The sequence below is a fragment of the Artemia sp. Qi Xiang Cuo genome, chromosome 15 (genome assembly GCF_049724085.1).
Source record: "Artemia sp. Qi Xiang Cuo chromosome 15, ASM4972408v1, whole genome shotgun sequence".
NCBI lineage: Eukaryota > Metazoa > Arthropoda > Branchiopoda > Anostraca > Artemiidae > Artemia > Artemia sp. Qi Xiang Cuo.
Genome location: NC_142808.1, coordinates 4,359,974 through 4,381,239, shown reverse-complemented (window position 1 = coordinate 4,381,239; position 21,266 = coordinate 4,359,974). Strand labels below are relative to the sequence as shown.

General features: G+C 34.9%; 1 protein-coding gene across 1 annotated transcript in view; it reads right to left on the bottom strand.

Annotated features, from left to right (window-relative positions):
* Positions 1–10,369, bottom strand: part of meigo (Solute carrier family 35 member B1 homolog meigo) — a 36,225-nt gene extending 25,856 nt beyond the window's left edge. The window contains exons 1-2 of the mRNA XM_089101887.1: positions 10,233–10,369; positions 1,704–1,807 (exon numbers count right to left, since the gene is read on the bottom strand). Of these exons, the coding sequence (XP_088958013.1) occupies positions 1,704–1,807; positions 10,233–10,315 (187 nt within the window). The 5' untranslated portion in view covers positions 10,316–10,369. The remainder of the gene's footprint in view (positions 1–1,703; positions 1,808–10,232) is intronic.
* Between the last annotated feature and the right edge of the window lie 10,897 nt (positions 10,370–21,266).

Sequence of the window (21,266 nt, the reverse complement as noted above, 5' to 3'; positions counted from 1 at the left end):
AAAGATAATACCTCTTCACAAAGGTGGAAGTCATAAAGACACAGAAAATTTGAGACCAATCTCAATCTTATCAGTTTTCTCGAAGGTCTTTGAAACGCCAATGAAAAACCAGCTTTACCAATATTTAGAGGCCAAAGGCTTTTTTAACAGCCGCCAATTTGGGTTTAGGGCTGGCCATTCAACCGAAGACGCCCTTACTTCACTAAGTTTATTCGTAAACAGAATCCTAGATTCGGGTGCTTTACCGGCAGCAGTGCTTCTAGATATTAAGAAAGCGTTTGATAGCAAGCACCACGAAATATTACTAGGAAAGCTGGATCATATTGGAGTTCGTGGCAAAGTCCTAGATTGGTTTAAGTCTTACCTGGAAAATCGTCGAATGTACACAGGAAATGACCATAAAAATGATGTCGTAGTTAACTGTGGGGGGCCTCAGGGCTCTAAATTGGGACCGGTATTGTTTCTTGTTCACGTAAATGATCTTCAGCAAGTACTGACTCCTGCAAGTCGTAGCCCTTATTGCTGCAAACTATGCCACCCACAAACGACGCCGGGGTCTATAGTAGTAGCCGAGGACGAACTAACGGCATTTGCGGATGATTCACTTATGGCAAGCTCAGAATAGAATATCAAGTCTCTCAAAACGAATCTACAAGACATTCTTGAAGAAACGTACCTGTGAATGGACGCAAATCGTCTACTCATCAACATTGACAAATCGAGTGTTTTATTTTTTTCACGTATAGATTCGTTGGCTCCTGATGTGATTGGTATTGAAACCTCTCGTGGACTTATCAACAGACCAGAAAAAGGACACGTTCGTTACCTAGGGGTTTTAATCGACAAAAACCTCTCGTTCAGACACCACATAGCAAGTGTCGAGACGAAGCTTTCAAGGAACCTTGGAATCTTGAGGAAACTCGGTCACCATTTCCCTAAAAAAATACTGATCCTGATTTACAGTGCAGTTATCAAGCCTCACATTCAATATTGTTCTACAGTTTGACAATCTAATTTCAAGACACATTTACAGAGACTAAACTCACTTCACAACAAAGGACTTCAAATTTTAGGCCCAGCACCAAACAGACTATCAATGGCATCACTTTACAGACTATCTTGCACTGTTTTTTGTTTTAAATATTTTTCAGGAACACTCCCATCACCATTTAAAGGCTTATTCACACTAGCATCACAAATCCATAGTTTAAATACACGATCTTCATCAAGACATTTATATACCCCTGACACCAACAGCTAGGTCGGAATTTTCTCCTAGAATTGCGTGTGCTAGAGAGTGGAATGCACTTCCGCAAGAGCTGAAGTCATATGGGTCTCTCGGCTTCTTTAAAAAGAATGTAAAAAAATATATAAAGATTAAAAATTTATTTACTAGATTTATTTTATTATTATTATGTTTAGAATTTTTTCAATTTAATTATTATTTATTATATTTTAGCTTGATACTTCAAGGGATGTGAGTGGAACAGAACTTGTGCTAAATTATTGGTATTTCATGGTGGTTCGGAGTGGAAATTGGAGAAGACACGAAGCCGCGTATTTAGAGTGTGAAATTATTACGGGCCCAAACGTGCATCAATGCACAAGGAACTGAGTTAAGTGTATTTTTATATATATTTTTTTTTAATTAAAACCCATATTGAACTTGAACTTGAAAAGTGTAACTAATGGGATGCACTTACTGAATTTTGCATACAAATAATTAATGATGCATTGGAAAAACACCAAGGCCAGAGTGTATGTAAATTTCTCCTCATTTTCACCTTCTCCATATTTTCCTCGAGTTCTGAAAAGCAAACCATACCATTAAAAACTGTACAATAAAAAAAAAACACTGCATATCTATAATTTCAGAATAGTAAAAATCACTAGGCCTAGAATTTAGCTTACTATTACAAACAAATTCTAAGCCTGTGGGTTGTAGGTTTGCTATACGTAATGATTTTGATTTAATAAAAAGACCTAACCCTAAGATTTTGCTGGACCAGATGATGCTGTTAAATAGACACAAGAATTCGTGTAGGGCCATTTTGTCATATTAATCCTTTAAGTATGATGGTGACCCATCTCTAACCCTCCAGACAATGATTAAATATGTCATCTATTGGATCTAAAACTTCAGTGCATTAGATCTCTGGTTTGCATTAATTGACAACCCTGCTGATGTAACACCTTAGATGACCTAAGCCGAAAATTTTTCCAAGTTTTCCCAACCAAGATATCCCTATCTCCCATCCGCCATTCACGTTGTAACAGCCGGAAGTCTTTGTTTTAGTATCTGAGACAGTCTACATTTGCTAGATACTGCATGAATTCATCTATGCTAACTATGCTTTCAATAAGTTCAACCTTAGTGCATATAGAGGAGTGCTTAGAGTGACAAATAGTCCCTGATAAAATGGAGAACTTATATTCGTTTTAAGTTTTAAGATTGTGCTTCACTTTCACTTGAAGAAAAACTGTTTATTAAATTTAATTTCTGTCTGTTTTGGCTATCATATTGAAAGTTACAAACTCCCAGGTTTAGATATTGAAAAACAAATACTTGGGTGGGAAATTTTGCCTAACAAAACAATTTTTTTGTCTTTTAACAAAAGTTTAATCTGTTCTACAGGCTACTGTTAAAGATATTTTTATTTACAAAAGGACCAAAGGAAAACTAAACAGTAAATATGATTTTAAAACAAATGCATACTTGCAACTTATTTTCAGAAAAAATCCTAGGAATATTCCACAAAATTTTCTACCAGTCTAGATTCTTGCTGCTAAGGGTCTATATTCATAAAAAGGACCTGAGCATCAATGCTACACACAGCAGAATGAAGGTATATGGAAAAAGAATCCTAATTCTTAAAAACACAGCAACTTATCTTCAGAAAAAAACAATTCTGGGAACCTTCTACAAAATTCATACCATGCCACTCTTGATTCTTGCTGTTAAGTGTCTGGATTCATGAAAAAGGACCTGAACATCATTGCTCCACACAACAGAATGAAGGTAGATGGCAAAAGAATCCTAATTCTTAGAAAATTTCCAGATTCCAAAGAAAAATTCCAAGGAAAATAAGTGCATTGCATCTATTGATAAGCAAACTAAAGATATTTCCTTTATTTTTCAGGATCTTTTATCCATTAAATTTTTGATTATATGCAGACGATTTCAGAGCAAAGTAAGTCTAGAAAATCATGTGGAGTGTTTCCAGGCATCTATGTTTTATGTTTTATACCATTGTATAAACTTATGTTTAAAATTATTGTATAAAACTATGTTTAAAACCTGTGTATAAAACTATGTTTTATACACAGGGGGCTCAACATAGATTGTTACAAGTCAATAGCCAAGAAACCAAGCATTGAGGCAAAAATAACTCATCCAGAATATTTAGTTGGCATATGCAGAGAGATCATTAGGCCAGACTTTTGAATTTTCAATGATACACTTTTAATTTTATCTATTTATAGCTGCAACCTAATAAAGAACAAATCACAACCCATAGTAGGCAAAAATTAAAAAGAAAATATTTGAAAGAAAATCTGTCTTGTGACAGAAAAATTTAGTATATGTAGCTGATTCAGTTGTAGTAGCTGATTATTCTAATTAGCCACAGCAGTAATTAATTTTAAACAAAACTTCACAGAAAATCAATTTTTCAACAATCACCACAAATCACCATCAATAAATAAATGGAACCCACATGACCAGAAATTATAATAAATAACCAAGTCAAACTCAATTCAAGTGAAAACTAGTATGAGCAGGGATGACATCCCCCAAGCCTTCTAAATACCCGAAACAACCTGCATATTAATATGTAAGTTGCGTACATATATATATATATATATATATATATATATATATATATATATATATATATATATATATATATATATATATATATATATATATATATATATATATATATATATATATATATATATATATATATATATATATATATATATATATATATATATATATATATATATATATATATATATATATATATGAGGTGTCATAAAGCAATAATAATAAGTTAAGAAAGTCTGGTGTGAATTCAATTCCTCCTTCCTGTTAATGCATCAAGGAATCACGCATATTACAAATCATGTGGTTTCTTTTGGAGCTTGTTGTGATTCTCACTGTTTCTTCTCTTCTTCATTAACGTTAAAAAACAGAAAACATTTAAAATATATTTTGTTTTCAGTAAAGTGTTTATTTTTTAGTTACACAACTCCTTTCATTGGTAAAGAAAAGAACATCTTAAATCTTTCTATAAGAATCCATATTTTGGCTTGCTCTATATAAGTTGGAAAAAATTTTCAACAATTCTAATAATATGCACCCATTTGAAAATCTGGACAAACATAGTGTCCTTTGAGTTAGTTTTTCAAGTTTCCCTAAAAAATTAAAATCGATACCATTCCTATACCATTGTATTTATGTTATTTTTACAGCCTGGATGCATTTACACTCTTTTGATTTAGTTCAATTGTAAGAGCAGAGGCAGTAATAGTAAAAGACTTAAAAGTTTCGACTTAATGGCCCCAGTTGTTCTTGGTATATGGCTGAGACCTATTGTTGACGACCAGCATAAAAATAGTGCCTTTTGATTAAGATTTAAAGTAACATAAACTTTTCATGAAAGTTTCTACTCTACACCCTATTCTACTTATAAGATGTCCCCCCTGGATATCTTGAATATGTGGATGCACTTAAGCTATTTTCATTTAATTCAATAGTAGTAGTAATAGTAGCAGAACTATTGGTAGAAGCAGCAGCAAAAGTGGCAGTAATATTGGCAGCCCTGAGTTTCAGCTTACTATCCTATACCATTTCTAGGATATTGCCAATACATCCCTTCAATAACCCATATATACATAGTGTGTTTCATTTTAGTTCAAAACCACCCTTACCATTTTCTGAAAATTTTACCAGTATCCTTAGGATTAGCAATAGTTGTAAGCATAGTAGGAGCAATAGGAGTAGTAAGTTCCAAAGCTGCCAGTAGCAGAATTTGACCAAATTCCAAAGGCTGCCAACACTTTAGCAGCACAACATGTGTTTTGACAGCTTTTTGAGGAAAAATTATTTCTATATGTAAAAATGGTATTTTCAGACAAAATTTGAAAACTGCAGAGTAGCACTGCTACTTTGTTTCCTTGCTTTTTCCATGATAGGTGACAGCAGTAGTAGTATTAGTAATATCATTCACATTGTGCCTTTTTCGTCTAGTTTAATATCCCCTCCAAACACCCTGATAATTTCAACTTGATGCTTTAAGCTGTTTCCAAGATGTTGCTGATATATCATATTGATAGCTTGCATGCAAATGATGTGTTTTGATTTAGCCCACCATCTCCCTCAATAGTCCCTGAGAGTTCCACATTAATACCAGTAGTCTTAGTCATAATAACAGCATAGACCAGAAATGTTCCCAGAAATCAAGAGGGATTAAATTTCAATATTAAATTTTGATGTGTTCCCCCCCCCCCAGGGAAAAATAACCCCTCAAACAAAAGTCATAAATAAGGCCCTGAGGATTATACATCCATTCTACCTCCATCCTCCCCTTGTCTGTTTCTCATAACTAATTTTGTATTAATCTGAAGACTCAATGAGACTTGGGATGTTTTGGTATTAAAATTCACTGTTTGAAGCATTTCCCCCCTCCCTAGCAAGCCAAAATATTTTTATGGTCTATACAAAATTACTGTCTTAGGTAGATTCTCTGTTGTTTTACAGTTACAAATATTTACATATAAGGGCTTTAAACTTCTAAAATGGTGTTCTGTCTGTCTAGAGCCATATCAAGGACTTTTTCTGGGAGGGAGAAAGTTTAAAAACCATCAAAATGTGAAATTGATATTTAATCCCTCTTAATCTCTGGGAATATTTCTAGTCTATGCTATTATCATGAAAGTAAAAAGTAGTATTAAATTCCAAAATGAACAGAATTTATTCCATATAGGAGGGGGACAGCCCCTTCGTCATGGTTGTAGAAACTTCAGAGGATACTCATTTGATCAGAAATTGATCAAATGAGAATTGAATCCTTTTTATAAGTCAGAAGTGATTAAACCCCGCCAGCCATGGGGTGGGGGTTTTTTTCCAGGGGAGGGTATTTACCAGGGGTGGGATAAACGCCTAGACCAGTAGACACTGACAGGGTGAAGGGAACCCTTATTAAAAAAGACATAAAAAAGGGAGAAATAAATCTAAGTTTAATGGTTTGTGATGTCCAATTTTCTTTGTTTCTGTGATAACAAAACAGCAATTTCTTATGAATCATCTTGACAGGCATTTATATTGTATATGACTTTAATAAACAAACAATTCCAACAAGGTTGAACAAGTAAATATTCTAACTTGTGTTTTACCCAATAATATTGCCTCATATTTTTAGAATACTGAAAAACTGAGTATGGTAGTGCAGTTGCAAGGGGGTTCAATTGCAAAGGTGGTTCAGTAGCATAGGGGTTCATTTAAATGGGGTTGAGTTGCACGGGGATTCAGTTGCACAAGGGTTCACTTTAATGGGGTTCTGTTACATGGTGGTTCAGTTACATGTACACCAAGGTTTAGGCATGAGAAAACTGAGTGTTGTGTTTCCTCTTTGCTGGCATTGAACTAAAAACATTTTTAAGTGAACATTTTCAAGACATTGTTGTCATAGTTTAGGCACAATAAATCCAAGCTTTGGCCCCGTCTAATTACTCTAAATGAAACTTGGACCATTATTACATGCCTGAATCAAAAGTATAGCCAAAACAGTGAGCTAGAAAGGAAACCCAGCTCCAAAGAAGCAAAAACTATTGTCGTTTTTTTAGCTGGGAAAGTGATGGTGACTAATTTTGAGATAGTCATGAGGTTATCTTAATTAATTATCAACAAAAAGGGAAAACTATTACAGGAGCCTACAACACATAATTACTTGACAAGCTGAGGACAGAAATTTTGAAAAAACAGTCACATTTGAAGAAATAATCCTACCAGGACAATCCACTATCTCATACCTATATAGTTACCCTTGTAAAAATCCATTAATTAGAGTTTGAACTGCCTGACTATTCACATTACTCACCAGATCTAGCACTAAGCAAAATTTTTCAGTTCCCTTAGCTAAAATTGCACTTAGAACATTGAGATTGTAGTTAAATGAGGAGGCAACCATCCTTGTGAACATTTATATTGCACAGAACACTAAGAACTATTTTGGTGGATTAAAAAGATGAGAGTATTTCTGGGAGAAGAGTACAAAGTCACAAGGAGACTTTTTAGAAAAATCAAAGAAAAATAGAAAAAAGTCTTGTATTATTGTTAAGAAACTTTTCAAATCAGCCTTGCTTATATGTAGAAGCAGGATTATTCAAAACCTCTCCTGTGGGGAGACCTATTTTGTAATGGAATATATTTTGAATTTTGTAATTTCTAAGTTTTCTCAAATAATTTACTACATAAAAAATGAGCATAACAACACTTGAGTGCAGGAGAGGTGTGCCCTTTTAAAAATGTAAAAACAGACCCTTGCATAGAGCATATTTTTCCAAAAAGCCACTGCCTAACTAAAACCCTGTCATCCTCAGGTTGTTCCCACCTTGTCCCCCATCTGCTGCTATACCTCCTTATAATTACAAAACACATTTATAAAACTTCCTACTAGTTTCCTGTTTATTATTACCTGGAACAGGTGATGCCTATACTTTTCATTTATTTGCTTGTTTTTTTTTTTTTAATGCCTCCTTTAATTCCATATATTTACACCTATTTTTTTATTGAGGTTCTTTGTTTAATTTTTTTTTTTTTTTTGGTTATTACTAACCTCAGTTTAAATAATGACTAATGTCTTCATTCTGAGAGTCACTATTTGGGCTACATATTTGCACAATATGAATGAAGGAGAGGTTAAGCAAAGCAAAGCAATTTAAAGAATGATAAAAGTAGGAATTTCAGGATTTCCATTGTTATCAGAAGTTTATGTTTACTTTTGTGTATGCATAACTATAGACTAATGCCTTGCCTTAGCCTATTGATGAACATTTTTGAATTTTTTATTTGTCTTCATTTGGTAGGTTAAACCAATGATTAATGATAAATTAGCCCAAAAACAATAATCTAAACCAACATCAGACAAGTTTTGTATTCCTAGCCAATAGCTAGGCTATATCAGACCCCATTAGGGGATATGCTTGGATTTATCAGTTTGTCCACTAGGCCTGGCCTAGGGATGCACAAACCAAGGGAAAACATGAATTATCATTGAGTAATTTTTTTCTTAACAAAAACTGGACTGATGTGATTTATTATAAAAAGAGCCCAGCATAATCCACTGCCATGCTGTCTATTTGCAGAAAACCAATTTCAAAGCAACATAGGAGTTCTGTGATCACTTATAAACAGTCAGATGTTTCCTAAGAATGGCAGCTGAGGGTTTGGTATCACCTATCTCTTTTAATACTTTTGGCTCATCAGCTGCATTCTGTTCAGTTCTTCCACTATCCCTGAATTTTTTGGGATTCCCCAAGAATCTTGCAAAAATGGAGTGGCAAAACACTTGGGCATAGTAGCATTAAAGCTTTAAATTTGACCATATTAGGGGAGAGAAGCTGGTTTATATTTGTAAGGGTAACAATTGACTTAGGCTGTTTGAAAGAGTGTTAAAACGCACACTGAGTGTTATCATAAACTAATGTTCATTCTTTAGGTAACAAATTAATTGAGGAAACCAAAAAATTGTCTTTAATTTCAGTAAGACAAACATCAAATGCACACTGGTTGGTATCCTAGGCCTCTGTTTATCTTTTTGGTGACAAATTAGATTACACCTATGTCTTTAGACATAAGTGTATGATCATAAGGCAAAATGTTAAGAAAACAATTCTTACTTCATAATATGCAGAATAATCATAGTTAACACATTTTCCATGGGGAGGACCTTTATCTTCACTTTTTTTTCATTTTTTTAAAAAAAAAAAAAAAAAAAAATTAGGCACCTAACAAATCTCTAAAATATAAGCATGGATTCAACTAGCGTTTTCTCCATTTTCAAATAGAAATTAAACACTATCTGTGCTATCAAATTATTTCTCATGACACATGAAAATAGAAAAATAGTGAGAAATTAGGTCATAAATTTTGATCAAATCATATTATTGATTTACAAATAAAGTGAATATACCACTTGATGCCTTTTTATATGCTCTTTCCAAATAGAATAATCATTTTTGTCAGAAATGAATTGAACCCCACCTCTATATATACCAATTCAGGGTATATATTTGCACATTAGGGGGGGGGGGCAAATTTTATTTCTGATGTAAATGGGAGGTAAGTTTAAACTTTACCCCCCCCCCCCACCTAATGTGCAAATATATACTCTGAATTGGTATGGGGTAAATACACAGGGGTGGGGGTAAAATTCATTTCCAAAAAAAATGATTATTATATTTGGAAAGAGCATAAAAAAGGCATCAAGTGGTATATTCACTTTATTTGTAAGTCAATAATATGATTTGATAAAATTTTGGTAAAGTTCTACCAAATCATATTATTGAGTTAGGAATAAAGTGAATACACCATTCAATGCCTTTTTTATGCTGATTACAAATATAATAATCATTTCTAGCGGAAATGAATATCAGCCCCCCGCCCTATATATACCCAACCCAATCTAACCTAACCCTGAATTGGCATTTATAGGGGGGGGGGGGGTTTAATTCATTTCTGTTAGAAATTATTATTATATTTGTAATCAGCATAAAAAAGGGCATCAAATGGTGTATTCACTTTAGTCCTAACTAAATAATATGATTTGGTAGAACTTTACCAAAATTTTACCAATTAGGTTAGGCTAGATTACATGATGGCTGGGTGTTTGTTTGAGCATGTTTTAGACACACAAATTTTAGAAATGTGGTAGAAAACTGGAAATACAGTGAAAGAAGTGAAGATAAATGTTTTCTCTGTGCAAAATGAGTTAACTAGCCTATGATTATTCTCCATAGGCCTATTATGAAGTAGGCCTGAGGATTGTTTTCTTAACATTATTCCTTATGTGGAGTATATTTTCTAGAAATTAGCCTTTAATTTCAGTAGGATGCACTTCAAATACTCTTTATTTAAAGTTATACCCAAGTTTATAGGCACCAGCAGGCCATTTAATTCTACTAGTCAAATACAAAAAAGTTCAGAGGCCTGTAAGAAATTCACCTACATCCTCTCTTGAAGTATTCCAAAAAAGAAATAACATGTAAAAATTCCAACTGCATAAAAGAAGAATTTTGGCTCGTTGTACATGTTAAAGCAGAGGAAATGTCTTTCAGAGATTCAGAAGAAAATTATGGACTGAGACACGTCATCTAAATTTGAATTTTTTGTACTACCTCAGTTGCGTTTTACGTCAGATGTTAAGGCCGTTAAGGGCTGGACACACGTAGCTTTTTAAAGCTAAACAATGCCGCGTTTATTGAATATGCCCGTATTCTAACCCTTTCAGCCATTGTGTCCTATGTTTAAACTGTGTTCTGTTTTCACGAAAAAAGCTTTATGATATATATGTCTAACAAAGCAATTTTATGTAATCCAATTTTTTCCGAAAGAAAATCAGACAATTAAAAATAGTTTGTAAATTGGTCACAAATATTGACGAGATTATTCATCAATGTTAATCATATCATTGCGTGGCAATATTTTTTTTATTAAACATGGATTGATTGTTTCAATTAATTAATGATCTAGTAATTCTTGCATCCCTATCTCCCAATGTACACTATAACCATCACAAACAGCTCTGAGGCCAACTTAATCTTAACACCCTCTTTTTCGTCGTTTCAGGATATGCCAGGTAGACATTTGTTTTATATTACTTTTGTCCTTGCCTCTCCTTGAAAGAGAGGGCCCTGTAACAAATAGTAAGTGTGTAGTCTCTTGGATTATTCACTAATAACTCAAAAATCTACCAGATACACTACAGCTACTACTAACAACTTGTTGTAGCACGAAGCCTACTGATGTCGATACAGCTGTGCACGCTCATCCTGTATCCCAATGTATCCAAAGCCTCCCTCTTTACACCATCCTATGAATTTCAAGTGTCCTTGAAATCCTTTTTGGCGGCTGCCTCCCACCCCCTTCGGGGATTAGTTGCTTCTCGTTTGGTCATAGATGATTAGTTGAGAACAACTATATTTGGCAATCGGTCATTTTCATCCCCATTAGGTGTCCTAGCCATATGAATATCTTTCTCTTTATAGCCCTAGTTAGTAGGATAGAACCATATTTTTTGTACAGTTTATAGTTTGAAATGTGGCCGGTCAAACGGCTATGGTCTCTGTCATCACAGTTGTTCGCATCTTGGTTCATGATCTTCCAGTTCTTTCAAACTTTCTTCAACTGAAAGAAAACAACCTGGGTCTTCGCTATTCTACTTTTACATTTTCATTGCATCCGGCATTGTTACTAATAATACTACTGAGTTAAGTGAAGCTATCCACTTGCTCCATTGTGATATTGAATTTTACAAACTATATTCTACATACAATATACACTAGCAAGCTATTGAAGAATACTTTGTTGCAGGATAGCTGCTACAAATCTACATTGTGGGGGCAAGACACAGAGTCCATTTTTGAAATGGATAATTGTACTGTAATATGACAATATCTAGTCCATTTTGTCATCCTCTCCTATATACTTTTTTCATATAGTCTACTGATAATTTGAGGTTTACTCACATCCACACATTCGTTCAACATCTTATAGAACTTGATTACCACACTGACTTGTCTGCTTCCAAAAAAGCTCTAAATAAGAGCGACTACTATGCAATACAATTACTTTAGAAGACATTTATGTCACTTGTAGATTCATAAGAAGTAGTTATATATATTTGCCATCAGTCTCCAGTTTTGTGCAAGATTGTTGTTTTGTGTAGTTATAGTTTCATGTAATTTTCTTTAGTCATTTTCCCCAGTCAAAGCTACGGAAAAAAAAAATAACTTGCAAAATCGAGATTGTATTATAGTCAAATCCAAGTTCATTCAAAAACGGGCTAATACGATTCTTCCGCTGATACAAAAATTTTTCGTTCTTAGCTGATTTGTGTGTTTTTGCCTTGGTACACCTCAGAAGTGAGAGTTTTTTCTTACACTAGTACAAGCCGAAAAATTTTCATTTCCCATGGCTTGAGTTTTCTCTTATCTATTGCTTCATGTTTTATCTTATGAATTGTGTTTCAGCTCCATCAAGTCTGTTCGTCTACTTTTTATGGTCAGATACAGTGATTTTCTTAGTCTTTTTCTTAACTTGATTGATTATTGACAAACATATCTATATAATGGAGATATTTTGTATTGCATTTCTTTACTCAAATAAACACTGGAAGACGCACTCAGCCCCTGCCAATTTATAGTCTAGTTTGCAGTTCATTTCTATACCCTAATTGAGTGTTGTAGAGAACAATTTTACAAAAGCAATATCCTTCTCTTGTATCTTCGTAAAGAGGGAATAAGGAGGGTTACCTCTAATCATGGTGGCAGCACCAGCTCTAATCTGTTAAAGAACGAACCACGGCCCATAGTAAAAGAATCCTATTTAAGACATCACCTCTTCCTAAGAATCTTGGTCTAAAAATCCACCTTTAAATTAGTTTTCAACGTTCTCTTACTGGGAAAATCATAATACATTGTTTAAACAGTCAATGTTACACAGAATATTGGTAAGGTTTGTGTGTTGTATTTTTTTTTTGTAATCTTTAAACAACCACCACATACCCATTTGGACAACAGAATAATGCTCCCCAATATAATCAACAAAAAAGTTCATATATCTATTCTTTCAAATCGTATCAGCTGGTCGTCATTCCTGAAATATAGCAATATTATTGATGCACAAATATAATCATCGTTTGAAATCTTGTTAAAGGCGTGCCATGGTTGCAGCGGTAGTTGCAACCAAGTAAAGAATGGACCACGACCCGTAAAAGTCAAAAATTTAAAAACACGTTACAAAACCCTGCTAGTTAGGAAAATTGTCATTTGTAGCTTATTACGGAATAGTAACTATTATCTGGATAAGTCATAATAGTGAAATGTTTTTTCGAGAACGAATTTATGGAAATTTAAAAAAAAGCCTGAAACAGCCCCGAATCCAAAGAAAAAGAAAACAACTAGAATCACAATGGCCAGAGACCTTAAACAGTAAACTTACAGATACCTGGTTTGAACAAAAAGGAAAATTACTCTTTTGCATGGTTAGCACTAATGTGTTTTCTTTTTTCCTCCAATGCTTGCAGAGGACTGAAACATAATAGAGAGCATTTTGGTGGCTCATTTTAAAGGGAATCGACATAACTAGGACCTTTTGTAATTAACAAAACGTAACATTAAAATAAATAAAATGTTGACAAAAAACTTCATCTTTGTATGCAAGATAATATTGTATTGGGCATGATGTCATATTTGAGTGACTCTGCTGCGTGATTCCCTGTGGTTCGCTGTTTCTATTTTTAACCAAGGAAAAGGCGAACAATTTTTTCTGCGTGTGATACACGGCGTATGTGCATGTCGAACACTATCAAATAAAGAGTTTAAAACTTAAAATATATTATTACATTTGATTATCCGTACGGTAGCACAGTAGATTGATACTGTGCTTAGAAACACAAGGACCAGGGTTCGATTCCAACAGCCGTAAGGCTGGGTGACAGGCTTTTTGCTACCTCCCCCTGTAAAAAATTGCAGTGGACAAGTTAATTTGACGCTATACATTATCAATGGCTTTGGAGGATCTGTATCCTTGATCCTATTATTATATAAAAAAACATTTTCACAAAATAAGTTTTTCAAAGAAAAGTAAGGAACTCCCCTAAACCAAAAATGCACAAGAATAAACTAAATAATCTACAAAGCGTGATACTACCACAAATCAGCATCGATAAATAAATGACTCCCAAAACGAGCAGAAATTACAATAAATAACCGAGCCAAATTCAAAACGAGCAGAAATTAACATGAATAGGGCTCAAAATCTCTATGCTTCCCAATGCCAGGACATAATTTGAACTTTACTGAAAAAATATAAATGTTTTAACTTTAACTTTAACTTTAATAAATAAAATAATATTAAAATTTTGATTACTAAAGATCAGCATATGTATATTAAACTGACAATGCACATTCATTTGTATTTTTCAGTAAAATGCAAATTATGTTCTGGCCTTGGGAAGGCATGGGGGTTTTGAGCCTTACTCAAAACCTCTACGTTAAACGAAATGGCTATCTCAAAATTTTGATTGGATGTGTTTGGGGAACTGATGGGCGTGAGAAGGGCGTTAGCTGCTCTCCAATCACTTTCAACTATTAAAAAAGGCACAAGCCCTTTCAATTTCCAATCGAATCAGCTCATTTAAAGTTTCTACGACAACACTTTCAATAAAACCTTATATGCCCCCAGGGCATAACTTACAATCCTTACCCTGAGGGCTGGGGGCTTGTTGTCGTCCTCAAAGACATATTGTCCAAAACCTTTAACAACGTTGAACAAATTTGCTATCTCAAAATTTTGATTGGATGTGTTTGGGGAAATGGTGGGAATGAGAGGGGGGTTAGTTGCCTTCCCATTACTTTCAAATATCAAAAAGGGCACTAGCCCTTTCAATTTCCAATTGAATGAACCCTTTTTGAAGTTTCTATGACAACGGTTTTCTATAAAAACATTATATTCCCCAGGGCATAACTTACAACCATTGCCATGAGGGCTGTGAGGGGGTTTTCATCTTCAAAGACATAGTTTCCGGACCTTTCAACTACGTTGAACAAAATGGCTATCTAAAAATTTTGATTGGATGTGTTTGGGGAAATGGTGGGCATGAGAGGGAGGTTATTTGTCCTCCAATCACTTTCGACTATTAAAAAGGGCACTAGCCGTTTGAATATCCAATTGAATGATTCCTTTTTGAAGTTTCTACGACAGCGCTTTCTACAAAAACCATATATGCCCCCAGAGCATAACTTACAACCCTTGCACTGAGGGCTGTGGAGGGAGTGTTATCCTCAGAAACATAATTTCCCGACTTTTTAACTACATCGAACAAAATGGCTATCTCAAAATTTGGATTGGATGTGTTTAGGGAAATAGGGGTGTGAGAGGGGTGTTAGTTATCCTCCAATCACTTTTGACTATTAAAAGCCACCTTTTAAATTCAAAGCGAATGAGATATTTTTGAAGTTTTTACAACATAACTATCTATGAAAACGTTATATGCCCCTAGGACATAACTTAAAACCCTGGCCCCGAGGACTCTGAGGGGGTTATAATCCTCCAAGACCTAATTTCTGAAAATTTTAACTACGTTGAACAAAATGGCTATCTAAAAATTTTGATTGGATGTGTTTCGGGAAAAGGTGGACGTGAGAGGGGAGTTAGTTGCCCTCAAATCACTTTCGTCTATTAAAAAGGGTGCCAGCCCTTTGAAACACTTTCTATAAAAAATTTACATGCCCCCAGGGCATGTAAGGCTTTCTAGTTTCTAGTTTTTTCTAGAAACTAGTTTCTATTTTCTAGTTTCTATGATAACAATTTCAATAGAAACCTTATATGCCCCAGGGCAAAACTTATAACCCATGCCCTGAGGACTCTGTGGGGAGTGTCCTGATCAAAGGTATAATTTCTAGAACTTTCAACTGTGTTGAAAAAAATGGCTATCTTAAAATTTTGATTGGATGTGTTTTGGGAAATGTTGGGCGTGGAAGGGGTGTTAGGAGCCTTCCAATCACTTTCGACTATTAAAAAGGGCACTTGCCATTTCAATTTCCAACCGAATGAGCCCTTTTTGAGTTTTTACGACAACACTTTCTATAAAAACCTTATATGTCCCCAGGGAATAACTTACAATCCCTGCCCTAAGGGCTGGGGGGGGGGTTGTGATCCTCAAAAACCTAATTTCCAGAAGTTCCAACTACGTTGAAAAAAATGGCTAGAGGGAAAACAATAACGTATTCAAATTACTTGTGATATTTATTAATTTCTTATAATAATTCTAAGGAATCAAATATCCAATTTCCTGCTTTTCCTGGAAAATCTTCATAGCCAATTTTTGGGTTGCCTTCAATAACTATCCAACGATATGTACTGTCCCTTGACCTCCTATTTCCTGTTAAGCCAACTGAAATTCTCCTTGCCTGAAAAAACCCTGAGTGTCAAAGTTGAAGAATGAATACGTGCTTAAACTTTGTTTTATACAGATGGACAAATTTATTCTAGAGATTAGCCCCAGTGAGCCACATATAACACAAAAATATTAAATTAGCACGGTCAAACAAATATTGTAATATGCATTGTATCAAAACTCTTAGAACTAGGTCTGAGAAATCGATTCTTTGAACTTGCTGTCCAGTTGGCTGTTAGGTTAAAAAAAAATATTTTTTTTTGTGTTACAACTTGTTTCGTTTAAAAATTAAAAATTTATTGCAGAAATAAGTGCCAGTGGCTCAATCACTCACAGAGATATTTTATTTCAATTTAGTTCTGTCAAATTAACATTGTAAGAAACACTCAACATCTACCAGTTTATAGTCTAGCTTGCAGTTCATTTCTATAAAATTTTTGCCTGCCACCCTGTTTGGGCTTCGCAGAGCACAACTTTGACTGAATAATTATTCTTCTCTTTTACCTGAACACAGAAGAGATAAGGGGAGTCCCCGTGATCTTACTCAAAAGACTCCCCTCTCCATGAAAGTCTTGGTCTGAAAATGCACCTTTTTCATTTGATTTTAACCCTTTCCTTCAGGGTAATATCTTACAATCATTAAAAAAGGCAAAATTATGCGCACCTTTGGTTTAGCTTAGATATTAGAATATAAGATATAAGATTAGATTGTTGTTTATTTTTTAAAGTAATTTATGAAAGAGCAGCACATACCATTTGGTCAACAGGATAAAGCCCCAAAAATCGACACTATGGCACATTCATATATTTATTTATATAGTGTTGTTTGACAGATTTTCTATAATTATATCATAACGATCGATCCATGAATATGATTATGTGTCTAAAACTCGGTTCTTAATTTATCCAAGATGTAGTAATACATTTTTTACTAATAACACCAACACCACCTTTAAACAATTTACAAACTAGCAACACCCTTGTCAGCGGTGTGGTTGTATCTAAGATACATTTGTTTTGACTTCAAAAACAAAACATGATGTCAAATGAACTATGGACCTGAACAATTACTAGTAAAGTGAGTGGAGTAGGGTAATTGAGGCTATATTTATGAGGAAAGGGGGCTGAAGGGTGGAGATATATGCGACTAAATTTGCAAAGCCGGTTGTAAGTATTCACATGATTTGAAATGTTATGTTATACGGGGGTTAAAAAGTGGGCTGAAGGGAGGAGATGTATGCGAATAAATTTGCAAAACCGGTTATTGAAATAGAAAGTTCGGAGATTATTAAAGAGTAAAAATTTCCACAATTTTGCTTCTTATTTAGCGCATAATCTCCAGTGTTTGGGGTCCATTTGTGATTGATGTAAAGCCTGAAGGTGCTTACTATTTCAGCCTTCTTATATTTTTCAGAAAATTCCTAATCGTAGGAATTTTCTAATCGTCTTATATTTTTCAGAAAATCGTAGCTAAGAATAAGCTACAAAAGAAAAGTAGATATAGATTTTCAATATGCACTATTATTAACATCCGAAATTTCAAATATTACCAGAAGTGCCTTGAGACCAAGATTTTCCCGATCTCTAGTACTGTGCTGTGCAAGTGGAAGGCTTGTATATATGTGATTCTCGTTGTCCCTTGTTTTCTAATCGCAGATTAATGTGAAATTCTTTTCTAATTTTCCCCAGTTATTATTTCTGCTTTATTAACTATGTTATATAATTCAGAAATACCCAGGCGTGTTTCATTGCACACATCCTCTGGAATATCTACGTATTAGTATAATCATCGTGTTACTCTTAAGTTGTAAGCCATGGAGTGGGAAATCAGCAATTTTGTTTCATTTAAAACATTCTGGCGTGAATTTAATGATTTTCTTTATTGACGAATCAATTGTTTCAGTGAGGCTGCTTCGAAGTTGAAAAAGTAAGCACTGACAGAAATCACTGCAAAATATTGCAAAGCTATTGCTGATGCTCGTTCATTAGCATTGGCAAGTCTCGTTTATTACAAACCCAAAACAAAGTAAACCTGCTTTAACAAAAAAAATTTATTATTTTTTTTCGTTTTTTTTTAATTTTTGTTAAAGGAGAGAACAATAGTAAGTATAATACCTTTAGATAATCACTTGAGCTGAACTCTGCCAGTGTTTCGTAAGAGTAAGTGCTTCCCTTCGAATGCTGTAGTGCCAATGTTGAGTTAGTTTCAGAATCAGATCCAAGACATTTCTTCAAATCAAGTTTAACATACCGAAGGACAAAAAGTATCTCCCTACATAAATAAACATATAGATCAAGTGACAGCAAATTGATAGCAAGAGAAAAATAGGAGACAAGCACGTAGATAGGGAGCTTCTAAAATAGCAATGGTATCATTGCCTCCTAAAATAAAAAAAAAATCATATAATAGTTTCTTAAAAAATGTCGGTAGGTAAAAATTGTCGCAGCCTTGGGGCCCATTAGGATCTCAAGCCCCTTTCCAAAAAAAATGGATTAACCTTAATAAAATGTTAAACAGATTATGACTCAAAGATTCAAATTGAAAGGCAGTCAATACGTAATGAATGTTGTATGCTATGTTTTTGGTACGCTTTCTATCTTTATTTCTATAAAGTTTTGTTACTCCAGCGAAATTCTCATTTTCTTATAAAAATGGATTAAATCCCCCTTAGTAGCTGTCTCAGCAATAGGCCACCCATTTCCATTCAGAAGTTAAATTAACTCAGTCCATTTTTTTATATATCAAGCGTCATGAGAGGCACGGATTGACTATAAACTACAAGAAGTCACAAACATATTTGCTAAAAAAAGGGGTTTTGAGAAACCTTACCTTACCTTAAATCCTCCTGTGCCTTAGATCCTTAGGATATCTGAAAGAGTCGCAAGTCATCCCTTATCCCTGGGGCCGTCCAGAAATCTTCCCATTCAGGTTGAAGCAAAAATTAAGATTTCAGAGGTTAGATCGGTAGGTGCTTTGTAAGTTGGGTTTGGGTGTTTTCTTCTCCTTGTACCGCTTGGCTGTCACTGAAGAACGACCTTTGGCATTTGAGTTTTGGGCCTGCGAACCACATGTCCGAGGTATCTGCAGTTTAGGTATTTAGTAAATTCAGTATTCAGCGGCTGGGGCATCTTTTGTCGTACTGTAGCATCCCTTATTTCTTAGGTTCAATGGTCATACAGAATGTACCTTAAACATACATGTTCGAATGTGAGACAGTTTTTTTTCTCAAGAGAAGGTGGTTCAGTATCAAAGGCTTGGTCTAGAAATAATGCAACAAGTATATCTAAAAGAACAGCAGGTGGCGGTCTATTTAGTAATTTGTCGAAATGTGTAACGCAGGTTTCATTTACTTTGTCAGGATCAGTAAGGAGTCATCCAGTTTCATCCTTGACGTCTCTATCTATCTTTGAGCAGTTCCCGACTATATCGTTGGTGATGCGGCATAATGACCGGTAGTCTCCCTCTCTAGCCGATCCTTCACTATTCTAAGCTTTCACTTCAAGATTACGACGCTTGTCAGTGCAGACGATTTCTTGATAGCCGCATCAAGCTTAGCACACTCTAGTACAAGGACTTGCACCAGGAGACAACGTACTGAGAAGTGATTTCTTCTCGTCAGCCCTCTTTTCGATCAGATCCCAAGCTGAAATCCACTATTCCTTCGACGACATTTTCAGGCTAATTGTTTCATTGGCGATATCATTGTGGGTTTTTATGATAACCGTCCAAGTTGTCTCTTGGTCTTCATTTCTCAGTTGACCGAGGGATTTGAGCCTGTTGCTAAGCCTCAGTGCAATCAGTGACCAGATTTCTCTATTGCTCAGTTTTTCATAGTCGTAAGGATGTTGCCTAGCTGTCTTTACCCGTATTAGGGTCAACAGGCTTCACAACTATAAATCTATGGCTAGAGAAGATATCAACACCTTCAAATGCGCCTAGGTCGCACGCCGATGCTTGGAACTTTTTATGCATACAGAAGTGGTCGATATAGTTTGTTGCGTGTTCGTCATGTGATTTCCAGAAGCGCTGCTAGATATCTTTTTAGGCGAAGGGAGTGCCATGAGCAACCAAGCCACAGAACTGAGCCATTTCTATTAGCAGCCCCCTCCCCAGTTTCATTGTGTTCTCCAAGACTACGGTTGTGAAGGACTTAGACACAATAGTCCTAGCCAGTGACACAGAACATGCCATATCTGGGTACATCTTAGAGGAGAGAGTTCAGTTCGTTGTAGAATGTCTCTTTTTAGTCACCTGTAGCTTCACCAGTGGCTGCATAGAAAACAACCAGGGTTGGTTTGGCATGCTTCTTATGGATTCAAACAGTTATAATACGGATGCTCATGGGTTTCCAACGAATTAGTAATTTTTTCCCAGGTCTTAAATTACTACGGCCACTCCAGGTTCACGTCTTGCTGGCCATAGAAGATTAAAGTATCTCCACCACTGAACAGTTTTCTTGGTTTCTCAGCCATTGTACTTCTGAGAGGACCATGATATCTAATCGATAGTAATTCATTCCCTTCTCCAGTACTTCTATTTTCGATAGCTATTCTAGCGTTTGAATGTTCCAAAATCCAATTCTCAGTATTATTTATACATGGTGCTGGGATTGACATCAAAAAGGGATTATTTTTATTTTCTTATTTGGTGCTTCTTTTCAAGGTATATTTACCCGGGGAGTTTCCTCCTTGGTTTTAAGAGTGGATTGTGAGCACACATCCCACCCTTCTCTGTCGCATACTTGGGAGTGCAGGCAGGTTATCAAGAAAGCTCTAGGTGAATTATTAAGAAAACTCGTCATAAATACTTTAAAACTAAAAACGAAAAATGTTTTTTTGGATTCCCCCACCCAGTTTTTATTTTTTAAACTTTTCCAGGTCAAGCTCCAGGCAATTTAACTTAAACAGTGTGAAATGCTTAGCAACTAGAGCCATGTTTCTTCCACTATGATTTTGTTGCTAGACTTAGGAGAGAGAATTAATATCTAGCCATACTTCATCACAAAATGATTCAAAGAAGTATGGTCATTCAGATGGAAATTAAAATATTGAAATTGTGTATGTAAAAGAAGATTTAAAACA